At 40.2% G+C, this 22119-nt stretch overlaps 1 protein-coding gene across 1 annotated transcript in view; it reads left to right on the plus strand.

Moving 5' to 3' along the window:
• PDLIM1 (PDZ and LIM domain 1) overlaps window positions 1-22119 on the plus strand; it is a 36507-nt gene that overhangs the window by 509 nt on the left and 13879 nt on the right. Inside the window, exons 2-3 of the mRNA XM_027858127.1 lie at window positions 4666-4753; window positions 13433-13629. Of these exons, the coding sequence (XP_027713928.1) occupies window positions 4666-4753; window positions 13433-13629 (285 nt within the window). The remainder of the gene's footprint in view (window positions 1-4665; window positions 4754-13432; window positions 13630-22119) is intronic.

Raw genomic sequence — 22119 nt, forward strand, 5'->3', positions numbered from 1 at the left:
TTGAGGATTCCCATATTCTCTTTAAGGATCATTCTACTTCTTTGACTTCATTCTCTGACACAAACACTCTAAGAAAAATTAGAGGCTGCTTGGGGTAGTGGATAAGGGATTTGGAGCCTGGAAGAACCAGGTTCAGTTCCTATCTCCAAGTCACCTCACTAGTGTGGTACAATAGAAAGAGCACTCTTTCTGGACTCCAAAGACCTGCTTCTGATAATTACAACCTTGGGCTAATCATTTCACTTCTAATCTATAAGATGAAGCGGTTGGACTAGATGACCCCTGAAATCCCCTTCAACTATAAATCTATGCTGCTATAAATGTTTAAGCCTCAGCTTCTTCATCTGTAAAATGGGGGTAATTATTTCCCTATGTACCTCTTGGGGTTGTGTCAAATGATAAAGTATATGTAAAATGTTTTGCAAATTTTAAAGCACTATATGTGAGTTATTATGTAGATGCCAGATAACAAAGACTGTCTAGTCTTTAAAGCACACTGGAGTTCAGGGATTCTGGCTAATATCATACAAATTTTTTTTTTGATCCAGACCTCAGATTTTATTAGTGTGGGGAATTTCTACCACCTCTGAGGAGGATCGACTTTAGAGCTGCCTGGGGTACAGAGAGTCTTAAGACCTGGTGTATGGCCCCACAGCGAGTATGCGGCAGGGGTGGGACTGCAAAGCCCTATGCTGACCCCACTGCTAGCTGTCTCTGCCCTCGGGCCACACTGCCTTTCTTCATACAAATAGAAAGCCTTACAGAGAAGTATTCTATGCTATTCACTTCGTGTGCCTAAAATCATCAGATTAAACAACACATCCATGGAAGTTAAATTAGGACTATACTTCCTCATTTATTAAGGGAGGGGGTTGAGCTATATGGACTCTAAAGTCTCTTCCAACTTTCAATCTAGGAACCTATGAGTATCCAGAACAAAGATATCCCATATGTTACTTTCTAATTTGAGGACTTTCTTCTTTTAGTTCAAGTACTCACTTGTGGTGGTATACTTCCCATAGTCATTAACTTTACAAAATCCCCTTCCAACTATTAAGGAAAAAAAAAGTTTGAATGAGATCAGAGTCTATACATAATAAAATAGCTTAGATAGGGACCTGTTACTTTATATATTTCTAACCAACACCCCACCTTATCTGAAATGAGAGTCATTTTATTTCCTTGTCATTGTTGAGTTTCCTTGGAGACTGATAAATAGAAAGCCCAAACAATTACATCATCCCTGATGCAAAAGTTAGCCCTGGGATGTTCCTGAGTTCTGGGAAGGGCAATGCACACATCAGTAGACAGATACTTCTTTTATATGTGAAACAGACACATTCCTGCCATACTGGACTAATTTCACAATGTGAAATTTGATACATCGACTTCTATATCCCACTGACTTCTATTACGATCATGAGTGTGTTCCTCTGGGGGAAATGTTGGCTCCAGGACAAATGAGAGCTGTCCTTCAACCCCATGCATCCTGCTGTGCTGCTGGGGGTCAAAATGAAAAGGGGAGGGAAGGAGAAATTAGAGGAAAGGCAGGTTTGCTGTGGAAGGGATGGCAGCATTGGGTTCACCGTATCGACTAAGCAAAACTCTCCACTCACCTGGCTGTAGATTTGTAAATGACAGGTGAAGGAATAAGAGGAAGGCAGAGCTATGGGGCTCCTCCCCGCCTCTTATCCTGCTGGAAATGGGTGAAAATGCTCTTATCAATCACCTGATCCATTGCCCAGTAGGAACTTAATCAATAAACAAGCATTTATTAAGTGCTTCTTATGTGCCAGACACTGTATTAAGCATGGAGTGATTTAAAGAAAAGTAAAGATAGTTTTTGCCCTCAAGAAGCTTACAACCAGTCTGAAAAATAAAGGTCTAAATTTTGTATTAAAGTAAGGGAACTTTATTACTTTCATAGGAACCCAGACTAGACTAAACATTGCTGAGATTTTGTTTGTTTGTTTGTTTGTTTGTTTTTGCCAAAGAGAGTTCTTTTGCATTTGTTTAAATCAGGAAGATCCCCTTCCCCTAAAACATGTAGACTGCAAAAGTACTCCTTTTCTGGCTGGGTACATAGTAATCAAAGTGAAATTCAGCTTTAGGTATGTTAAAAACAGATCCCTTTTCTTTAGGGTCAAGGGATTTTATTCACATTTCAGAGCATCAGATACCACACCACCTACCTCTAAGACTAGCACTGTGGGATCCATCATTATCATTCAGATCTTCCTTTGATGTGGTATTTGGGTCTCAGAACAGCACAGTGCCTAACTGCAGACACCCACATGCAAACACGTCCTGGGAACTCCTGGCTAAGACCAGGCCAAGCAAACCTGGGTGTGGGGGAGGGATTGGGGGGGAGACACTAAAGAGTGAGGCCAACAGAACCAAAATGCTATCCACTTTTCAGAAACTTGCCTCCCTTTCCCTGCCACCACCCCCTGTGAACCTCCCAAAGGATAGGTCAGCTTAGACAATCCTACAGCAGTGTTGATGGCAGCACTAACCTCACCTCAATACCAACTCTTCTTTGATCCAGATGTTGGCCATTTCTAGAAGGTTGTGGGGGAGGGCGGCAGAGTTAGCAGCTGTTTGCCTCAGCACTCATTTGATGACATCTATGGGTCATCCCTACCTAGTTTGATGTGTAATGAGGCTTATTTAATGACTGAAGGAAGACAGATTTATGGAGTAAGTACAGAAAGCATAGTGGTGGGTTTACAATGCTTATTGTTTACCTAGGTGCTCAGTAAACGGTGAGTGATGGATTAGCAGCTGGTCGTTTCTTTCCTGGCACTATGCTTGCAATTCTGATAGCTGCCACTAGGTGGACAGTGGGGCCTATAAGGTAGTTTAGACATAGTAGGTAATTATAATCCAGGTATGACTGAATTGGTGATTTAAAATAGGAATCTCAAAGTTTCAGAGTATTAGCCTGGCTACAGTTCTTCCCCCTAATAACCCAAAGAATATTATGAGCCCTTTATGCAAATGAATACTTGGATTGGCAAGTCTTTATAAACTGAAAACTAATTTAGATCATAAAAATAGATCAGTGTGATAACTTTAACAAAAACATGGTTTGAATTTGAGACCCTTTCTTGGAGTACATAGAATATAGTCTAGGTGCTTAATTAGCTTCTTTCTATAACAATGTAATCTCCATTGCAACAAAAATATAAATTTGTATAAATTTTAAAAAAATATAAATAATAGCTAACATTTATATGGCATTTTAAGGTATACAAAGCACTTTACAAACTTTATCTCATCCTCTATACAAGATGTTTAAAGAGGAAAGATTATTAATAGTAATAATCATAGAATTTACGACTAGAAAAGATCTTAGAGATCTGCTGATCTAACCTCATTTTTTAGATTAAGGAACTAGGGCCTAGAGAGAAATGACTTTCCTTTTGGGTCACAGAGATAGTAAGTGACAGAACTGGGATTTGAAGCCAGGTCTTCTGGTGCCAGGATGGGTAGGTGTCGGTAGTGGATAGAATGCCTGGTCTGAAGTCAGAAAGACTCATCTCACTGAGTTCAAATCTGGCCTCAGACATTTACTAGCTGTGTGACCTTGGGCAAGTCACTTCACCCTGTTTGCCTCAGTTTCCTCATCTGTAAAATAAGCTGGAAAAGGAAATGGCAAACCACTTCAATATCTTTGCCAAGAAAACCCCAAACGGGTCACGAAGAGTTGAAACAGCTGAACAACAACAACAGGCTGGTCCTTAGACAAGGATGGCAGCCCACCATGGAGACTTTCCAGCTGGGTAGAACCTGCCAATCAATTAATAAGTAGCATTTGTTAAGCATCCACTGTATTCCAGGCACCATGCTTTAATAGCTGTTGATGAGCCAGAGCTGCCTCCATCCTTCAGTAAAGCATCTGGGTAGGACTTAGGTAGAAGAATAGGACTCCAGTAATCTCTAGCCCTTTCCCCCGGCTCTCAGATTATGGGACAAGAGCATACAAGGATTTCAGGATACCTTCTAGACTTACATAATATGCAGTCCATCATGGGCAATGTGGTATAGTGAAAGACTGCTGGTTTTATAGTCAGCAGACTTGGGTTTGAATCTTGATTTTGCCGCTTACCACCCTTGTGTGACCTTGGGTAAGTCACTTAATAATCTTTGTGGGCCTTAGTTTCCTCATCTGTAAAGTGAAGGGGTTGGATTCTACCTGTAAGGTTCCTTTTAGCTCTAAATCTATGATGATTTGATCCTGTGTTCCAGTGGAACTGGTCTACTAGTTACTCCTTGAATTCAATGTTCTGTCCCTCATCACCATGCCTTTACGTAGGTTGTAAATAATAATAACGATAATAATAGCTAGCATTTATAATAGCACTTGAAGGTATACAAAGTACTTTATAAACTGTCTCATTTTATCATCACAACACCCCTGTAAGGTAGATGCTATTATTGTTCCCATTTTACAGAAAAGGGAACTGAGGGAGACTGAGGTTAAATGACTTGCCCAGTCATACAGCTTGTAATTGTCCCAGGCAGGATTGGAACTCCGGTCTTCTTGATTCCAGGTCCAGTGCTCTATCTACTGTGCCACTTTAGCTGCTTCTACATGCCTTGAACACAGTCCTTCCTCACTTCTGCCTCCTGGATCCTTGGTTCCCTCAAGGTTTAGCTCAGGCACCACTTTCTTCTTCCTGCTCTGCTGCTACTGTTGTACTACCAGACTGCCAGCTCCCAGCCTACTCTGGCTGTTTTGGCATGGTTGGTGAGAATAGTTAGTCTGGCTGTCCCTTCCTTACTGCGTTTCACAACCATCTTCCTGCCATGCCACAGCATTACTCCTCTTTTCCCCTCATCTCTTGCTTTGGGAATGGCATTGGAATCAACACCGCCATTGCTTCTGGAAAGGAAATTGAGTTCCCTATGGCTCCTCTCACCATCCCTTTGACTTCTTAGACCAAAACTCCCTTGCCTAACCACCAAGTCCACACATATATTGTTTATATATTTTATTTATTTATTTATAATTTTTATATGTATATTATCTATATTTTTAATTTTTCTCTCTCCCTATTAGAATGTAAGCTCCTTGAAGGAAAGGACTGTCTTTTGTACTTGTATCCTCAGTGTTTGATACAACATAATAAATGCTTTTTCCTTCCTTCCCAGCAGTTAGTGCTTCCTCTCTTCTCAAGCTACCTTATATTTATTTACCTGGATACATTTTATGTCCTGCCAGTAAAAGTGAAGGGCATTCTTTGTATCCTCAAAGCCTAGTACGGTGGCCGACACATTGTAGCAACTCAATAAATGTTATGCTGAGTTTCTTGGTCCCTATGATTTCATCATCCCGTATTCCTCCCTGTAACATCTACTCCTAAAACTTCCATCTAATTACTCTCTTGACTTTCTCAATAAGTGTCCAGATTTTAGGATTATAGGATCACCATTTTTGCTGGAGGAATGTGAATCTCATAGGATTTAGAACCCTAAAAGGCATGTAATCCCAGCCCTTCATCTTACAACTAAGGAAACTGAGACCCAGTGGCTTTACTGATGTTGCACAGATAGTAAGTAGGAAGACCAGGTTTTGATTAGAGGTCATCTGCTTTCAAATCTAGCATTCTTTTTTTTTTCCTTTTTGAAGATCTTTGTATAATGTAAACTTTCTTGTCTTTGTAAGTATAGCATGGTCAAATCTAGCATTCTTTCCATTGTACTACACAGCTTCCTTGGGTATTCTGAAGTTGCGTCTTTCTTTGTTATCAGAATCTTTTTTTTAGCTTATCTCCTCCTGGCTAATTTATTTCAGCCTTGTATGGTATCTCGTTCTGAATAGACTCCTGGCACTTCCATCTTCTTCTCCTCCTGGCACCCTAAATCCCCCTGGAATGTACTAGTGGACAATGCTGTTGTATTTCAACCCAATGTATTTCATTCCAACAGCCCAAAGCACTTTCTTGACAGTTAGTACATAGTAGAAGGATTTTACTAGGGCCCTTCGGGGAGAGACAAAAGAGAAATGAAACTAGAGATGAGTGTAAAAGCCTGATTATTGTGTGAAACTGTGTCAAGTTCCCGGAGAAAGAGGGAGTGGCCCTGAGTGATCTCTGAGGTCCTTCCACTCTAACGGTTCTCAACTCTATGAATAACTTCTTGGGAACAACCGTTTTTGTAATTCCCTACATGCAGATGATTTGTACCCCAGGAAGACAGTATATTTTTTGAGATTCGATCAATCGACAATCATTTATTTAAGCAATGACTATATGCCAGGCAGACGCTAGGCTAGGCACTGGGCATACAAGTACAAAAGAGACAATTCCTGCTCTCAAGGAACTTAGAGTGTATGATGTTTCCCTTCAAATTATAGTCATTCCTGCCCTCAAAACAACTTTTTTTAATTGTTAACTAGTTTGTTATTATTAATTAGATGACACTGTGAAGAATGATATAAGGAAACATGAGAGCTGTCTAAGGAGATATGATGGGGAAAGTTTGGGATTATCTCACCAATATCTTGAATTTGTCCCTTCGTTTCCATCCTCACTGCCATCATTTTAATGAAGCCTCCTAACCGGTCTTCCCATTTCTATCCTTCACACATCTGCTGGACTTACCTCCTTGATGCTTAGTTCTAATCAATTAATCAACAGGGGCCTACTAAGTGCCAGGCACTACAATAGGTTTTTGGTCATAGAATCATTGATTTAGAGCTGGAAGGGACCTCCTAGTCCAGTCCTCTTATTTGAAGAAGAAAGACCTATGGCCCAGTAAAGTTGAATCGGTTCCCCAGGGTTCCTCAGCTAATAAGTCCCTGAGATGGGGCTCGTATTAATTTTCAAAGTCTTTCGGGGACTCTCTAATGTTCAGACTCTTTGCCCAGTCCAAAAGCCCTCCACTAACTGGTGCCACCTACCTTTCCAACTTGACCTCCTATTTCCCTATTTTTACTCTGGCCTATATCGAAGCCAAATGGGACTGCCTTCTGTCCTTTTAATACTCCCCATTTTTCTAATCTCTCTGCCTTTGTTCATGCTGTTTTCTGTGTCTAGTATGTTCTTTCCTCTTCCCCTGTAGAATCTCTACCTTCCTATCTTTTTCAATACACCTCAAGCTCTCTGTATAAAGTCTTCTCTGATTGCCCGTCTTCTTGATGCTCAGTGAGCTTGTGTTAAATTAAATTGAGAATCTATAATTCCCGTCTCTCCCTTCCCTCCATGTACATGTGCAAATCCCCTCAGGTATTTCCTCATAGAATATAAGCTAGTGGAGGGAGGGTCTTTTATTTTTGGCTTTGTACTCTCACTATCTCAGTGTTTGGCATATAATAGAAGCTTACTAAATGACCACAGGACACACTGGATAGGGGAATGAGCTGACCTCTGAGTCAGAAAGACCTGGGTTCAAGTCCTTCTTTTGGTTATGATCCCAAGTAAGGCACAGAATTTCTCAGTGCCCCAGGCAAGACTAAGTTGTGTAGCTGGTATTGATTAACATTGGTAGAGAGAGATTTTCATTGGGAATTCCTGATACCAATGAAATCCTAGGTCCATCCTCTTTCCCCATTCTAAGCTTATTGATTAATTGATTGATTGGTAGAAATAGAAGATTAACCAGACAGCAAAAGTGAACAAATACTTCCTGTTTAGGGGCTATCCTGAGTCACTATCTCCTGTAATGTTTTGAGATCTTTTTAAAATTTTCCTATTAATATGATGAATTATGTTTTTCCTCATATTAGACAGGTTGCAAAAAAGCAAGAAAAATAAAGTAAAAAATATATTTTGATATGATGAATTATGTTTATAGTTTTCTTTTACTATGTTCTGTATTCTGAAAATAAAATAAACCCTATGTGATCATAGGGGAACACCCTTTTATGCAGCTCTTTATCATATTTACCCAGATTTTATTTAGGGTTTGTTTGTTTTTTCATTGATGTTCATAAGTGAGATTGACCTCACTTCTGTAGTGTTGACATTTTCAGGTTTGGACATGGAAACCAAATTTTTCTCATGAAATGAGTTAGGTAACTTATCATCCTTTCCTATATTTTGAAAAATAGCTTACACGGAGTTGAGATGAATGGTTCTTTTTTTTTTTTTTTTTTGGCTAGGCAATGGGGTTAAGTGACTTGCCTATGATCACACAGCTAGTGAGTGTTATGTGTCTGAGGTCAGATTTGAACTCAAGTCCTCCTGACTCCAGGGCCTGTGCTCTATCCACTGTGCTACCTACCTGCCCCGAGATGAGTGGTTCTTTAAAAGTTTGGAAAAACTTGTAGTGAATCCATGAGAGCTGGGTACATTTTGGGAGGAAATTCTGTGGTTTAGTTCAATTTGAATGGAGGGAGGTGAGAGATAATCAGAATTAAGTAACTTGCCCAGGATCATATGTCTAGTAAGTATCTAAGGTCAGATTTGAACTCAGTCCCCCCTGATTCTAGAGCTGATGCTCTATCCACTGCATCACCTAGCTGTCCCTCAATTTTACAAACATTTATTAAATGTCTGCTGTGTGACCAGCAATGTGCTAAAAGCTGAGGGTACAAAGACAAAAATCAAATAGATCCTGCCCTCAAGTAGCTTCCATTCTATTTGGGGATATAACATGGACACAGATAAGCAAGTGTAGGTTCATTTGAGGAGGGAGAGACCACTGGTGTGGCTCTTGAGGCTCCTGGAAGGAAGCTTGAGACTCTTAAGAGGTAAAGTTAAGGAGGAAGTCATTACAGGCACAGGAGACAGCCTGTTCAATGACATGGAGATGGCCAGTAGATTGTTAAATTTAAGTAGGTTGGTAACCTGATTGTGGAGGAACTTAAATGCTAGGCTGGTCAGTCTGTAGTCTTTCTCAGAGACAGTAGGGAGCCACTGAGGATATTTGAGCAGGACGGCAACATGATCAGACCTGTGTTTTAGGAGTATTGCCTTGACAGTTGTGTAGAGATTGGCTTATAGAGAGATTGGAAACTGAGAGACCAATGAGGAGACTATTGTAGTAGTATAGGTGAGGGGTGATAAGGCCTGAACTAGGGTAGCTACAGTATGAGTAGAGAAAAGGGGAAGAATTAGAAAAATGCTGCAGACATTAAAGGAGAAAAGGAGAGGTCAAAGTCAGAAACTTAAGTGACTGGAAAAATGGTGGTGCCCTGAAAAGAAATAACACAAAAAGATTCATTTTGGGCATGTTGAATTTGAGATGTTGATTGGCTATCTAGGCAGAGACATCCAAGAGAAAGCTGGCAGAGCAGGAGTAGAGTTCAAGAGAAAGATTAGGGTGTGACGTATAGATTTGGAAGTCAGAGATCATTGAACCCATGGGAGCTGAGGAGATCATCAAGGGAAAGAAGAAAAGGGGCCCCAAGAGAGAACCTGGTTGGAACTCTCTTACTTAGTGGGCAAGAAGCGGACAATGAACCTGCAAAAGAAATCAAAAAGGACTAGTGAGACAGAGAGAAAAAGAACCAAAAGACAAAAGTATCATGGAAGCCAAAGTAGAAAAGGGTATTTGTGAGGGGAAGCTAATTGACAACATCAGCAAGAGTAGGGAAGTCAAGTAGAATGGAGCCTGAGCAAAAGCCATAGGATTTAGCAGTTGATCATCTTGGGCGGTTAAGTGCCATGGTGGATAGAGTGCCAGGACTGCAATCAGGAAGACTCTTCTGTTCTACCATAGGATTAAGACTATGAAGGGAGGAGGATGAGGCCAAAGGCAAGTTTGTAGGACTGGTAGAACAGAGAAAAATGGGGGAGGCTGATGGCCATAGTGAGGATCAAGAAGTTTATGGGTAGTGAGGCACAGGGGGAGATGGAAGGCTCAGAGAAAGATTCCAGATTTTAGGACCATGGAAGGAGCCCAGTCATGGGCAATGGTGAGATCTGGAATGTGACCATCTCTCCATGTGTAGCTGAAGTAGAGAGAAGATGTAGGATTATGGGACCCTGAGGCTGGTGAACTGGGAAGCCAGAGTGTTCAAGAGGAGATGATTCTATACACTAAAGTCCCTGAATATGAGCAGGGGTTGGGAATTCATTTTTTGTGACTAATCTGTGTACTCTTACAGACAGTCTATCCCATTGGCCTGCTATTAATTTATCACCGTATATGAACTTTATTCATTGTAATGTTTAACACTACAATTTTTTTTAAAGTAAGGCAGGGACAGCGTTTTATGTAGCAGAATCATAAGATTGAAGGGTTGGATGGACTATAAGTTTAAAATGAATACAATTTGGCTACTTGATTTGAGGTATTCTGATAAGTGAGGTCTTTGATTTCAATTATATTTCTCTCTGCCCATTCTTGCTTTTCTGTCACTTTTTCTTTTAGGTTTTCATTGCTCTTTCTGGAACACGTATTCTCAATGTTGTTAGGTTTCATCATTTAATGTATCTTTTCCAATTTTCAAGTGTTGTTGTTTCATTTTTTTGTAAGATCTGCTTTGTCTGATTTCTGTGATGGCCATCTCAGAGACAAATTAGACTTTAAACTAGTAGTCCCTAATTTTTTAGTCACTTATATTTTTTGGCTTTAAGTGCATCTCTTGTAGGCAACAGATTGTTAGATTTTGTTTTTAAATTCAGTCAGTGACTTCTTCTTCTTAATAGAATTCAGCCCATTTACATTTAAAGTTTTAAGTGTTAGGGAATTAATAGTTGTCTTCTCTGCTGTTGCCTTCTAAGCTTCTTATCAAACCAGGTTGTTTTTTGTTTTCTCTTTTTGTTTTGGATTGTAAACTTTTGTTTTCCTTCATTCCATATTCAAAAGTAACCTTATTTATTATAATTAGTTTCCCAATATTTTAAATAAAATATTTTATCACAACTATTTCAAATTATTTGCCATTATTTATTTTGATTAAGAGAAGCAGTGTGGCATGAGTAAAGAGATAGTCCCAAGGTCAAGAAGACCTGGGTTCAAGTTCACTCTCTGACACTCATCCCAGTAAATGACTTAATCTCTCAGTACCCCCAGGCAACTATATGAGACCTTAAGTAGTAGGAGAGCTCTGGTCTGCTTTGGTGGAGGGAGTTGCATACTGGGAGTTCTAAACTAATGAAATCACAGATCTGGCCCAAGGAGAAATAAGTGATTATTAATCAAAACCTTGAACTTCCTCCTAGACTCAGTACATGATGCAGATTTAGCATTTTTGTTTAATCTCCCTCCCTCTGCCCCACCCCTTGTTTATATCTTGGCAGTCTGTAACTGTTTATGAAGTTGGATTTTTACATTGCTGTTCTCATAGCATCCGGCCTAATTCACCTGTTGATTTTACTTTACAGTTGAGCCTGCTCTTTGTTAACCTTCAAAGACACTTGACTGTTTCCTGTGTCTTTCATCTCCTTTAGGCTCCATGATACTCTGCAGCTATGAGGCAAATTTTTTTCAGGCTTTTGAGTTCTTGAAATATTCTCCTCCTTCCTTCAGAAAGATAAGTTCTCTCTGCCCGGGTAGGGTTGCTTTCCCTTCCAAGCTGTCCAGAATCTCTTGGGTGAGGTCTGAAACCTTTCTCATCCTTGTTTCTCCAAATGTTCTCTAGGAGTTTTCTCCTTCCTTCCATAGGGTTTATGAAACTCTACTCACAAACTCCAATGGCTTCCTATTATCTCTTTTTTTTTTTTTAAGTGAGGCAATCGGGGTTAAGTGACTTGCCCAAAGTCACACAGCTAGTACGTGTCAAGTGTTTGGTCTGAGGCCTGATTTGAACTCAGGTCTTCCTGACTTCAGGGCCAATGCTCTATCCACTGCACCACCTAGCTGCTCCCTATTATCTCTTAAGATCAAATACAAACACCTCTATTTGGCATTAAAAGTTCTTCACATTCTGGGCCCTTTGTATCTTTCCAGTTCTCTTTTTAACATTACATTTTATTTTTTCAATGAATAAATATTTATTTTCTCTTCTTCCTTCACTGAAAAAAAAAAGACCAATAAACAAATAACAAATATACTTAGTCAAGTAAAACAAATTCTCATTTTGGCCACGTCCAAAAATTGTGTCACATTCTGTATATTTAGTCCATTGCCTCTCTTTTGGGGGGGGGGGGGGGCGTCCAGGGCAGCAAGCAGGTCAGTAGTTGTTTAGTCATGTTTCAGTCATGTCTGACTCTTCATGACCTTTTTTGGGGTTTTCTTGGCAAAGATGATGGCGTGGTTTGCATTTTCTTCTCTGCCTCAGTTTACAGGTGAGGAAACTGAGGCCCAGAGAGGTTAAATGATTTGCCTAAAGTCACACATGTGCTAAGTTGCAGACTCAAAGATGTAAACCCAGGCTCCTTGATTCCAAATCTAGGAGTCTTTCCGCTACACCATGGCCGGCACATAGTGATAGGTGCTTACTTAGTAAATGCTCATTGATTAATTAATCTTGGTCATCAGTGGATATTAAAGTTGACCTTGTCAAAGAAAAAGACCGTCCCTTCCTCATAGAACAGAGAAAAGGGGGAGAAGAATTGGGGATGATGCAGAGGCATATTATAGTATTGAACAGAGGAAAAGGTAGAGATCATAGCAAATGATCTTTGTTTCTTTTTTAGTTTGGGAGGAGGTGGTATGGTAGATAGAGAGATGGCCTTGGAGCCAGAAAGACTTGAGTTCAAGCCCCATCTCTGATTTATATATTGGGTCTGTGACTTTGGACAAGTCACTTAACCTCTGAATGACCTAAATAATTTTATGAGACCATACATTGCAGAGAAGGTACTATCTGCACATTGGTGAAGGAAGCTCTGCATCTGGGAGTTTCCTCTGCCAATGAAATCACACAGTCTAGCTGAGTACCAACAGGTGGGCAACTTACTAGGTGATCCTGGTGACTCATGAAACAGGGAGAAACACAATTGAGGAAGGTTGGGAAAAATAAATGAACACAAAGAAATAGAGTAAGTGGCCCACCTGTTGGTACTCAGCTGGACTGGTCCTCAGGCAACCACAGTCTGCATATGTCTCTGGACACGGACTCAGAGCATTCTCAGCTTAGAAGAAGCCACCAGATGGGGCAGCTAGTGGCTCAGTGGATAGAGCTCTGGCTTTGGAGTCAGGAGGACCTGAGTTCAAATCCAGTCTCAGACACATGGCACTTGCTAGCTGTGTGACCCTGAGCAAGTCACTTAACCCTGATTGCCTCATCAAAAAAAAGCAAAAAAAAAAAAAAAAGAAGAAGAAGAAAAAGCCACGAGAGCTTTTATTCAGCTGTCACAGTCTTCAAGAACCCAGGTGTTCACCTGAACACCATGAGGAGACAAGACAAGAGAATTTTCACTGCATGTGTCCAAGTCCCTAGAAAAGTACGGAGTGATTGACCATACATGGAGAGATTTTATTTAGTACCAAGAACCCCTGGGTCTTTGTTTATATTACGTCACGTGATCACCTCTGCTCTTCCCATACCTTTATGTTTCCATAACTGATTCGTTCTTTGTTCCCCTGTGTCCAGGAAGTCTTGCACATAGGAAGCGCCCACAACCGAAGCGCCATGCCTTTCTCAGCCAGCCCAGCATCCAGCGCTTCCCCTCGCATCATCACTGCCCAATACAACAACCCAGCCAACCTCTACTCATCAGAAAACATCTCTAACTTCAATAATGCCTTGGAGGCAAAGACAGCGGCCAGTGTAGAGCAAAACAATGGACTGTGAGTATGTTTATATTCTCTCTTCTGTTTCCTGAGGCAAGGCCAGAGTGGATTGATACTTTATTCTGGAATTGGGCCTATAAGGTTATTCTAGATTTTCAATGATCTGTTAGGCTTTTTTCCTCCCTGATTCTGTAGAGATACTTGTTGTGTGTTTCAGACTGGTATAGTCTTAATATCACCATATTGTCTGAGATAATGCTAGAGGTCTGAGGGTCATTGATTCAGAGCTGGAATGTATCTCAGAAGCCATTTAGTTCAACTGCATATCTTATATAACTGAGACCCAATCAATCAATAAGCATTTATTAAGCACCTGCTGTGTACCAGGTAGTGTGTTAAGTACTTCGGGTTGTAAAAAGAGGCAAAAGACAGTCCCTTCCCTCAAAGAGCTTATAATCTAATGGGAGAGATAACATACAAAGAAATATATAGAAAGCAAGCTACATACAGCCTAAATAGAAAATAATTAACAGAGGGAAGGTACTGGAATTGAGAGGTTGGGGAAGACTTCCTGTAGAAAGTGACATTTTAGTTGGGACTTAAAGGAAGCCAGGGAGGTCAATAGTGACTTGTCCAAAGTCACACAATCCTATCTGAGTTAGTATTTGAATCCATGTCTCACTAATTCCAAGTCTAGAACTTTATATGCCATACCAGAGGTGTCAAATACGTAGCATATTCAAGAATATGGTCTGAAACAGATTAATATCTAGTTGGGAAATATTTAACAAAGTAAATAAAATTACAATAAAACATAGATAATGTTAACTTGTGGTTTCTAAGTCAATATGCAGCCCACAGGGATCCTTATGCATGGTTTGGTAGCTACCATTTGTATTTGAGTTAGATACCACTGCACTACAAAATGAGTTATTATGAACATTGGGAGGTGGGGGCAGAGATGAGCTAGTTTATATGTTTACTCTTAACTTTACTAGTAAGAATTTATAGGGTAGAGGTTTTTATAAGAGCTGAAGGGAATATCTTTGGAGTTTTAGCCTTCTGGTGAAACCTGTGGTCCTCTTCTCAGAATAATAGTTTAAATGCACAAAATAAAATACATAGGGTTACAAATGAAACCAAATATAGTAAAATACAGTTATTAATAAAACAAGTTCATGAATTCCAGGGTTAAGAACTCCTGGTACAGAAAGTCAGCAATTGCTGGAAACAAAGTCAGGTAAGAAGGCATGGAGTTCTACATGGTAGGATGGGAATGGGGTACCTTTTGGGGATTCAATTTATTATTAGGAGCTCAGACATTTAATATACAAAATGTCACCTAAATATTAGACCCATCTTTCCCTAAGCCCTGAAAGGAAAAATCTCATCTCGAAAGTAACTGAGATGGCCCATGTGGAAGGCATGTTGATCTTGGTTGACTTTGCCTCAGGCCTTTTCTAGTTTAGTATGAGGAGGAGAAAAAGGAAATAAGCCCATCAATAAGCCATTGAAATGCTTATGATTGGGGATTAATAATTCAATAAGTGTCGTGTGTGGTATGGTGGAAAGAACACTGGCTCTGTAGGGACCTAGGTCCAAGATCCACCTCTGACCTTAGACAAGTCACCAAACCTTTGTGGCCCTCATTTTCCTCATCTGTAAAGTGAGGGGGTGGACTGGATGACCTTTCAGGTCCCTCCCAGCTTTTCGATCCATGATCCTATTAAAGAGATCTGATGAATTAGGAAAAATAAATGATCTTGACATAGTTTTAGTATCATTTGGATTTTTTCCGTTTCACTAATGTCTTTCCTTCTCCTTCTTCCCTCATGCTATGTCTTTCCCCTCTCTGCCTCTGAAATGACAGAATCTGAAACTGTCTCCAAACTTTCTTCCCCACTTCCCCAAGCTTCCCTGTACCAGCCTGTCCTTTTCATAACAGCCCTTCTGGTAGATATCCTTGCAAAGGAGGCTCTTCCTTCATGTCCACCCATCTTGGATAGATGATTCCTGGAGAGCTCATATGCTCTCCCTCTCTGTGGGAATGGAGTTAGCAGAGCGTGCAATGCTTCCCATGCATTTTCCTCCCTCTTCTGGTCTTCTTGATGAAGAAAAGCCTAGATGCTTCTTAAGAGGCAAATTTTCTCCTAATAGTCCTGCTCTGAAAAGGTAATCTGGCCTGTGCTTCACTAGCTGTAGCATCACCCCCAGCATGCTCTAGTCACCTCTCTCAGGATCTGTGAGAGATCTGAACCTGGCTCATTCTTCCTTTTTTCCTATTAGCCCAGAATCCTTTGTCTCTGAGATAATGCATGGGTCACTCCACAGGTGATGTTTGTCTTTCGTCACGTGCAGTTCCAAGCTTGTGAATGCATGTCATTGTCCATCCTGTATGAAGTCACCATGGTGAATCCAGTCCCAGACAGATTTGAAAATGGGAGGCATTGTTCAATGGAATGAGGAAGGCTAGGCAAGAATGAACATTGGACTTAGCAGGCAGGTGTGAGTTTCAGAGCTTGTTCTCTCCCTGGGGCTCTGGTTTGAGCCATGCATAGGTCAGCAGTGTGTTAAGACACGGGGCAGAGGCCTCTTTGATGATCTATAATGAACTGAGGCATCTTAGCCATTTTCTTCTGCTTCCAACACTGAAAACATAAATGTAACTTGAACCATCTAAAAAGCCAGGGTCTCATTTATTCACAAAAAAACCACACTGTTCTCCCTTCTCCCACTCCAGCAATCTCTGTGGAGGGAGTTATGCAGTAGAGAGTGAATATAATAAGGGAGTATGTACTCAGGTTAGGTTAGTGGGAGAGGGAAGTATTTTTTTTCTGATGAGCCAGAGGGTCTGGTTTTGGGTCCAGACATGTCTCTCCACAAGCTGTGTGACTTATATTAAGTCATTTAATCTTTTCAATCTTCCATTTCCTCATTTGGAAAATGGGGCCGACTCTTATACTTAACCTACCTCATAGGGTTGTGGCAATCAATTGAGATATAATAGGTGTAAAGTGCTTCTAATTTAAGTCATCAAGAATTTGTTTAAGTTCCTATTATCCACAAGGTGGATGCTGGGGATACCAGGATAAACAGTCCCCGCCCTCAAGGAGCTTATATTCTAATGAGGGGCGATAACAAGTACACATATACGTAAATACAAGGTAATTGGAGAAAGGAGAAAGCACCAAACCCCAACCTACACAATAAATGTCAAGTATTGTATTTTGCGGGCAGCTAGGAAGTGCAATAGATAGTGTCAGACCTAGAATTAGAAAGACTCATCTTCCTGAGTTCAAATCTGGCCTCAGGCACACTAGCTGTGTGACCCTGGGCAAGTCACTTAACCCTGCTTACCTGAGTTTCCTCATCTGTAAAAACTGAGCTGGAGAAGGAAATAGCAAACCACTCCAGTATCTTTGCCAAGAAAACCCCAAATAAGGTCATGAAGAGTTGGACACGACAGAACAACAACAATATTATATTGTGCAGGGCATTTTGCTGAGTAAATATAGAGACTTTGCCTTCCTTGTCCTTTGGGGACTTATACTCCCTCTTGAACAGGATCCTTCCATGAGAGGGTAGAAGTATAAATGCATTTGGGTAGATGAACTTGCTCTCTTATAGGAATGCCTTCAACTTTCTTCTCCCAGCTTGACGTTTGAGCTCAACCAAGAAAATTAAATCCGTTTTGGTTTATCCCCTAATGACCAGTTCCACACAGAGCCTAAACTTGAGACTCTTCTGTGTTCCTATAGATCCCATGCATATAGTGAGGGCCAGTAAACTCTTAGTGAATATGTGATGATGATACCAGGCAACAATCAACTTCCCAAATGAGTCTTGTTTCCTGCGTGATCTTAGGCAAGGCAATTAACCTCAGGGGAGCCTCAGTTACCTCATCTGTAAAAAATAAAAGGGTGGGACAATGAACAAGATGGCCTCTGAGGTCTCTTCCAACTCTTGATCTAGGATCCTGTAAACTGGGTGGTCGTCTCTGCACAAATTCGTCTCCTACGGTGATAAGAATGTCCACAGCAGCACCCGTCTGCCTTGCTCCTGCGTATATTTCAAAGACAGTGATTAGGCAGATTCCTGAGGACTTACAGCATCGATGCTTTGTGCTCTTTTTGTTGTTCTCTAATACATGTGCCTGATTCTTTATTAGAAGTTAAATCACTCTGGGAAGAAGGGAGGGGAGAAATGAAAGTGATGTGAAAAACAGAAGAGATTAATAATAAAAATCCATTCAAAAGAGAAATGAAATGATTTGTCTGGAGTCACACAGCCAGTTAGGACCAGAGTCAAACTAGAACTCAGGTACTCTGACTCCTAGTTAGAAAACAAGTATTTCCATTCTTCAGGCAGCCTTAACCTGAGCATACCTTCATACGTTCATCTGACCTCAGAGAGGCCTTAAGAGGAATCCATGGTTTTGGTTTCTAAATGTCCATTTCCTTCCCTTTGGCTCAAGAAGAAAATAATATCGCCATTTTGCCTCTTTCCTTCCAGTTCCTCTAATTATTTCCCCACCCCCACCCCTACCCCAGTTCCCTGGTTCACATTCAGCTCCCTTATCCTTGAGGAGGTGAGCAGGTTAGCCACCAGCAGGTCCTGTCTCCTCTGAAAAGTCCACATCGTGGAGGATTTTTCATGTCTCTTTTTTTGTGGTGCAGTAATTAGACATGATAAGAAGGTGTTGTGTCACCTTGTTTGATGGAACTACTCGGAGCTAGTCTAATCCTTTTTCCATAAGATAGTCTTTGAGAACCTTAAAGAAAACTGGCTTGAATTCTAGCCTTAAAGACCCCTCAGCTCTTCACATAACCCAGACCTTTCCTATCCTGGTTGTCTTCTATTGGATTTGCTCTAGTTTGTCAGGACAGAAGAAACTCGTGGATGTGTTTTGACCAGGTCCAAGGACAAGGGGCTGTTACATAATTTGTTTTGGACACCATATTTCTCTTCGTGTAGCCTGAAATTGGACTGGATTTTTTGGCGGCTAATTCACATTATTGGCTTATGTTGAGTTTGCAGTGAATTAAACACCCAGGTCTGGTTCTTATGAACTGCCACATACTTGAGTTGAATCATTGAATTTTTAGAACTGAATGGTCCCAAACTGGTTCTGGTCCTGGTTCTGCCACTTACAAACTGTGGGACTTTACAGTTATCTTTATGAGAGTCCATCTTGTTCTTTTTGATCAGTCATTCTAGCCTGTCAAAATTATTTTTAGCGTCATAAAACACAATTAGCTTTCCCTCTCTTTTTTGTGTTCTTTTCGGATTAGATAAAGTATGTTCAAGGACATCCTCCATGTCAATGCTAAAAGATTTGGATAAGACAGGGCTGTGCACAGAACTGTGTTGCTCACCACCAGAGAATTCCTTCCAACTTGGCATCTGTCCATCGATCAGTACTATGGTTAATCAACCAATTCTGAAGCCACCATCCATTGAATCCATAATTCTCTTTAACCTGTCTGCTTGTCTGTAGCTGACAATTCTTTGCTCTCCATCTCAGCCTGGACAAGATCCTACTTCCTTATAATACTTCCATTATAATACACTTTTGCATTTTAAAAATGATTTCCTTAGATATCTCAAATTATTTTTCTGGATTAATTGTCCAGATCTTTGATTTCATCAGTGTTAAGAACTCTCAGTGAAGACCCCTTCCACTAATCCAAATGGGGAGCCCCTCCATAATTCATAGTCTGAGAAACTATAGTTACTTGGAGGGCACAAGAGATAAAGGGACTTCTCTTCTCCTCCCTTCCCCTTCCCTCTTCTTCCTTTCTCTTCCTTTCCCTTTCCTTCATTCCTTTCCCTTTCCTTCATCCCATTCTGTGCTGTCCTTTTGAAAATGTCAAAGGGCTGTCAAAAGAATTTTCAATGTCATAAAACCTCTATTAGCTTTTCCTCTTGGCTTTGTGCTATTTAGACATTAGATAGCACACATTTACAGTTTTCATTCAAGTCACCAAGAATTTTCCAAAAATTCTTTTCTAGTTCCTTTCCTTGAGAATGTCCTTTCCCCTTTCCTCTCCCAGACATCTCTATCCCTGACTCTGGTCTCAAGTCTCTCCAAAATTCCCTTTTGGGAGAAGGGGATGGTGGTGATTATTACATGAACAATTGGCATCATCATATCTTACCCAGCTCCTCTCCACTTTCTTCCTGGCTTTACATATGGATTGCAGTGGAAGTCCTTGGGCAGTTCCCTAAAATCTGGATGCTGACTCTTGTAATATCAGTTAGCAGACTGAGCATCAGCCCTAGCTGCTCTCTTTGTGAGAACATAACTAACTCTCTCACAAATATTACAGGCTAACCCACTAAATAGTCTTTGAGTCACAGCTCTTCTATTGGGAGCATAATCTCTTCATTTTTTGTTTTTTAAGATCTGATCTTTTCACTCCAGGCTTCTTTTCTCATTGGTTAGGCTAAGATGGGGTCTTACTGAAGCTCACCTTATGGGTAGCTTTCCACATCTGATAAGCTTCTGGGAGGACATAAGCCCCTAACACTGAAGAGATGCTTTAAATGCCTCAAATATTTTAAATACTTAAGTAATCTGTGTTATAACAGGACTCTGAGCTTGTCTTTGAGAGAGACAGAAAATATTGATAAAGAGAATACCAGTACAAGTCATCCCCCTCCCAGTGACTTAGGAACTATTACGCCAGCCTATTCTGTCCTTAAAGAGAAACAAAGATAGGTGTACCATTCCTTTGTTGAAGCTTGGCCTTTCTAAGAGCTGATAATCACAGTTTGGGGGCTGATAAGAAACTATTAAGTCTGATATCCTCTACTGTTCCAGTTACCTCCAATATGGGCTACACTCATAAAATGACATCTCTTTGAAAGGAAAAAAAAATGTATACCTAAATACAAACTGAAAAATAATGGTAATTATAGGCTGTCTTCATCTTTGCTATAAGCCAAATTCTCTTTTTTTGTGGGGGGCTAGGGGGAGGTGGAGAAGTGTAGCCTGTAATTAGACCAATACTGTAATTGCCTTGATTCATGCATCCAACTCCTTCAATGTAGTTCATTAATGAATGATGTGTTTACTGAGGCCATCTCAATGTAGCTTTTTCTCCCCCCCCACACTCCCACTATTCCTTACACTATGCAACAAGTTGTGTAAACACCTAAGACGTCTGTGCTTTTTTTTTTCTTCCACATTTTCCTAATGCGTGTTTCTAGTGTTGTGCATTTTCCCTAGAGTCGGTATCAGTTGATTGTGGTACTATTTCTCCATGTCTTCATTGCAGACGTATCTATCACAAAGTTCTTTTGTGATTCTCTCAATGTCTGTTTCATCAAAGATGACAATTTTTTTTATGATATTGTTTCAGGAAACAATGTTTGATAACATTTCTATATGCCTATAGTGTACATTTCTAAATGCCGGTTTTAGCAACTCCCGGATGGTTACTTGAGACAACTTGAAAATAAGATGTTAATAACAGGGAATGATGGGTCCTACAGGTCAGTGGAAAAGGCGAAAAAAAAAAAAGATTTGGTATCAGAAGACCTGGGTTCAAATCCTGACTTTATTACTTTCTACCTGTATGGCTTTGGGCAAATCACTTAACCTCCTGGACTTCAGTTTTTTAATCCATAAAATGAAGGATTTGGACCAGATGGCCTTTGAGGTCCCTTTCAGTTCTAAATCTGCAATCCTTTGAAATGCCATAGATGTTGTTCTGTAGTTTAAGATAACTAAAAGTGAAGGAGGGGAAGAAATGTTTATAAATAACCCTCTGATTGATGTTATAGGGAATGATTAAGATTCAACAGCTGGGGAAAGAAAGCAAACATACTACTCTAAGAGTAGGAATAGGGACTCTATGTTCATTTGTGGAGTCGGTTAAAAAATAGGTAAATGTTTGTGACATTTTGTGTCATTTTCAAGGCTTTAGTTTAAACTCTCAGCACGTTGGGCAGTAACTGATTCTGAGTCCCAGAACCCCCACAAACTCTTCTCTGCTCCCAAACCTATAGCTACATATGCCAAAGAGACTCACAACTAACCTCAAATATTTGAAGAACCCATGAAAGATGAACAGATCTTATTGTGTTTGTTTCTGAAGGGTAGAATTGGGACCTCTAGTTATAATGGGTAAAAATTTTAGGGAAACAGCTTTGGAATTAATTCTAGGAGGAATGGCCTAGTAATTAGAGCTATCCAACAATTAAATAGTCTATCTCATGGCATAATGAGTTCTCTATTACTTGAGGTGTTCAAGGAGAAGCTAGGTACTGCCTATAGGTTATAAATGAGATTGATGCATCAGGCAGAGGATTGGACTAAATGATTTAAGGTTTGGTAAGTAGCAGTAACCAAAAAGAAGACAACAGTCATTTTCTATTTTTGTTTAAAGATCTGTAATTATGGTAAAAAAAAATTCATAGTTTTATGTTTCCAACAGACACCATGTAACTTGACATGATATAACTAGCAATGATCAATCTATGACAAATTGAGGGATAATGTTATATAGTAGCTCCCCCTTAAAAAAAAAAAGAAATGAAATG

This window comes from Vombatus ursinus, unplaced genomic scaffold (assembly GCF_900497805.2).
Source record: "Vombatus ursinus unplaced genomic scaffold, bare-nosed wombat genome assembly UNPS02000749.1, whole genome shotgun sequence".
NCBI lineage: Eukaryota > Metazoa > Chordata > Mammalia > Diprotodontia > Vombatidae > Vombatus > Vombatus ursinus.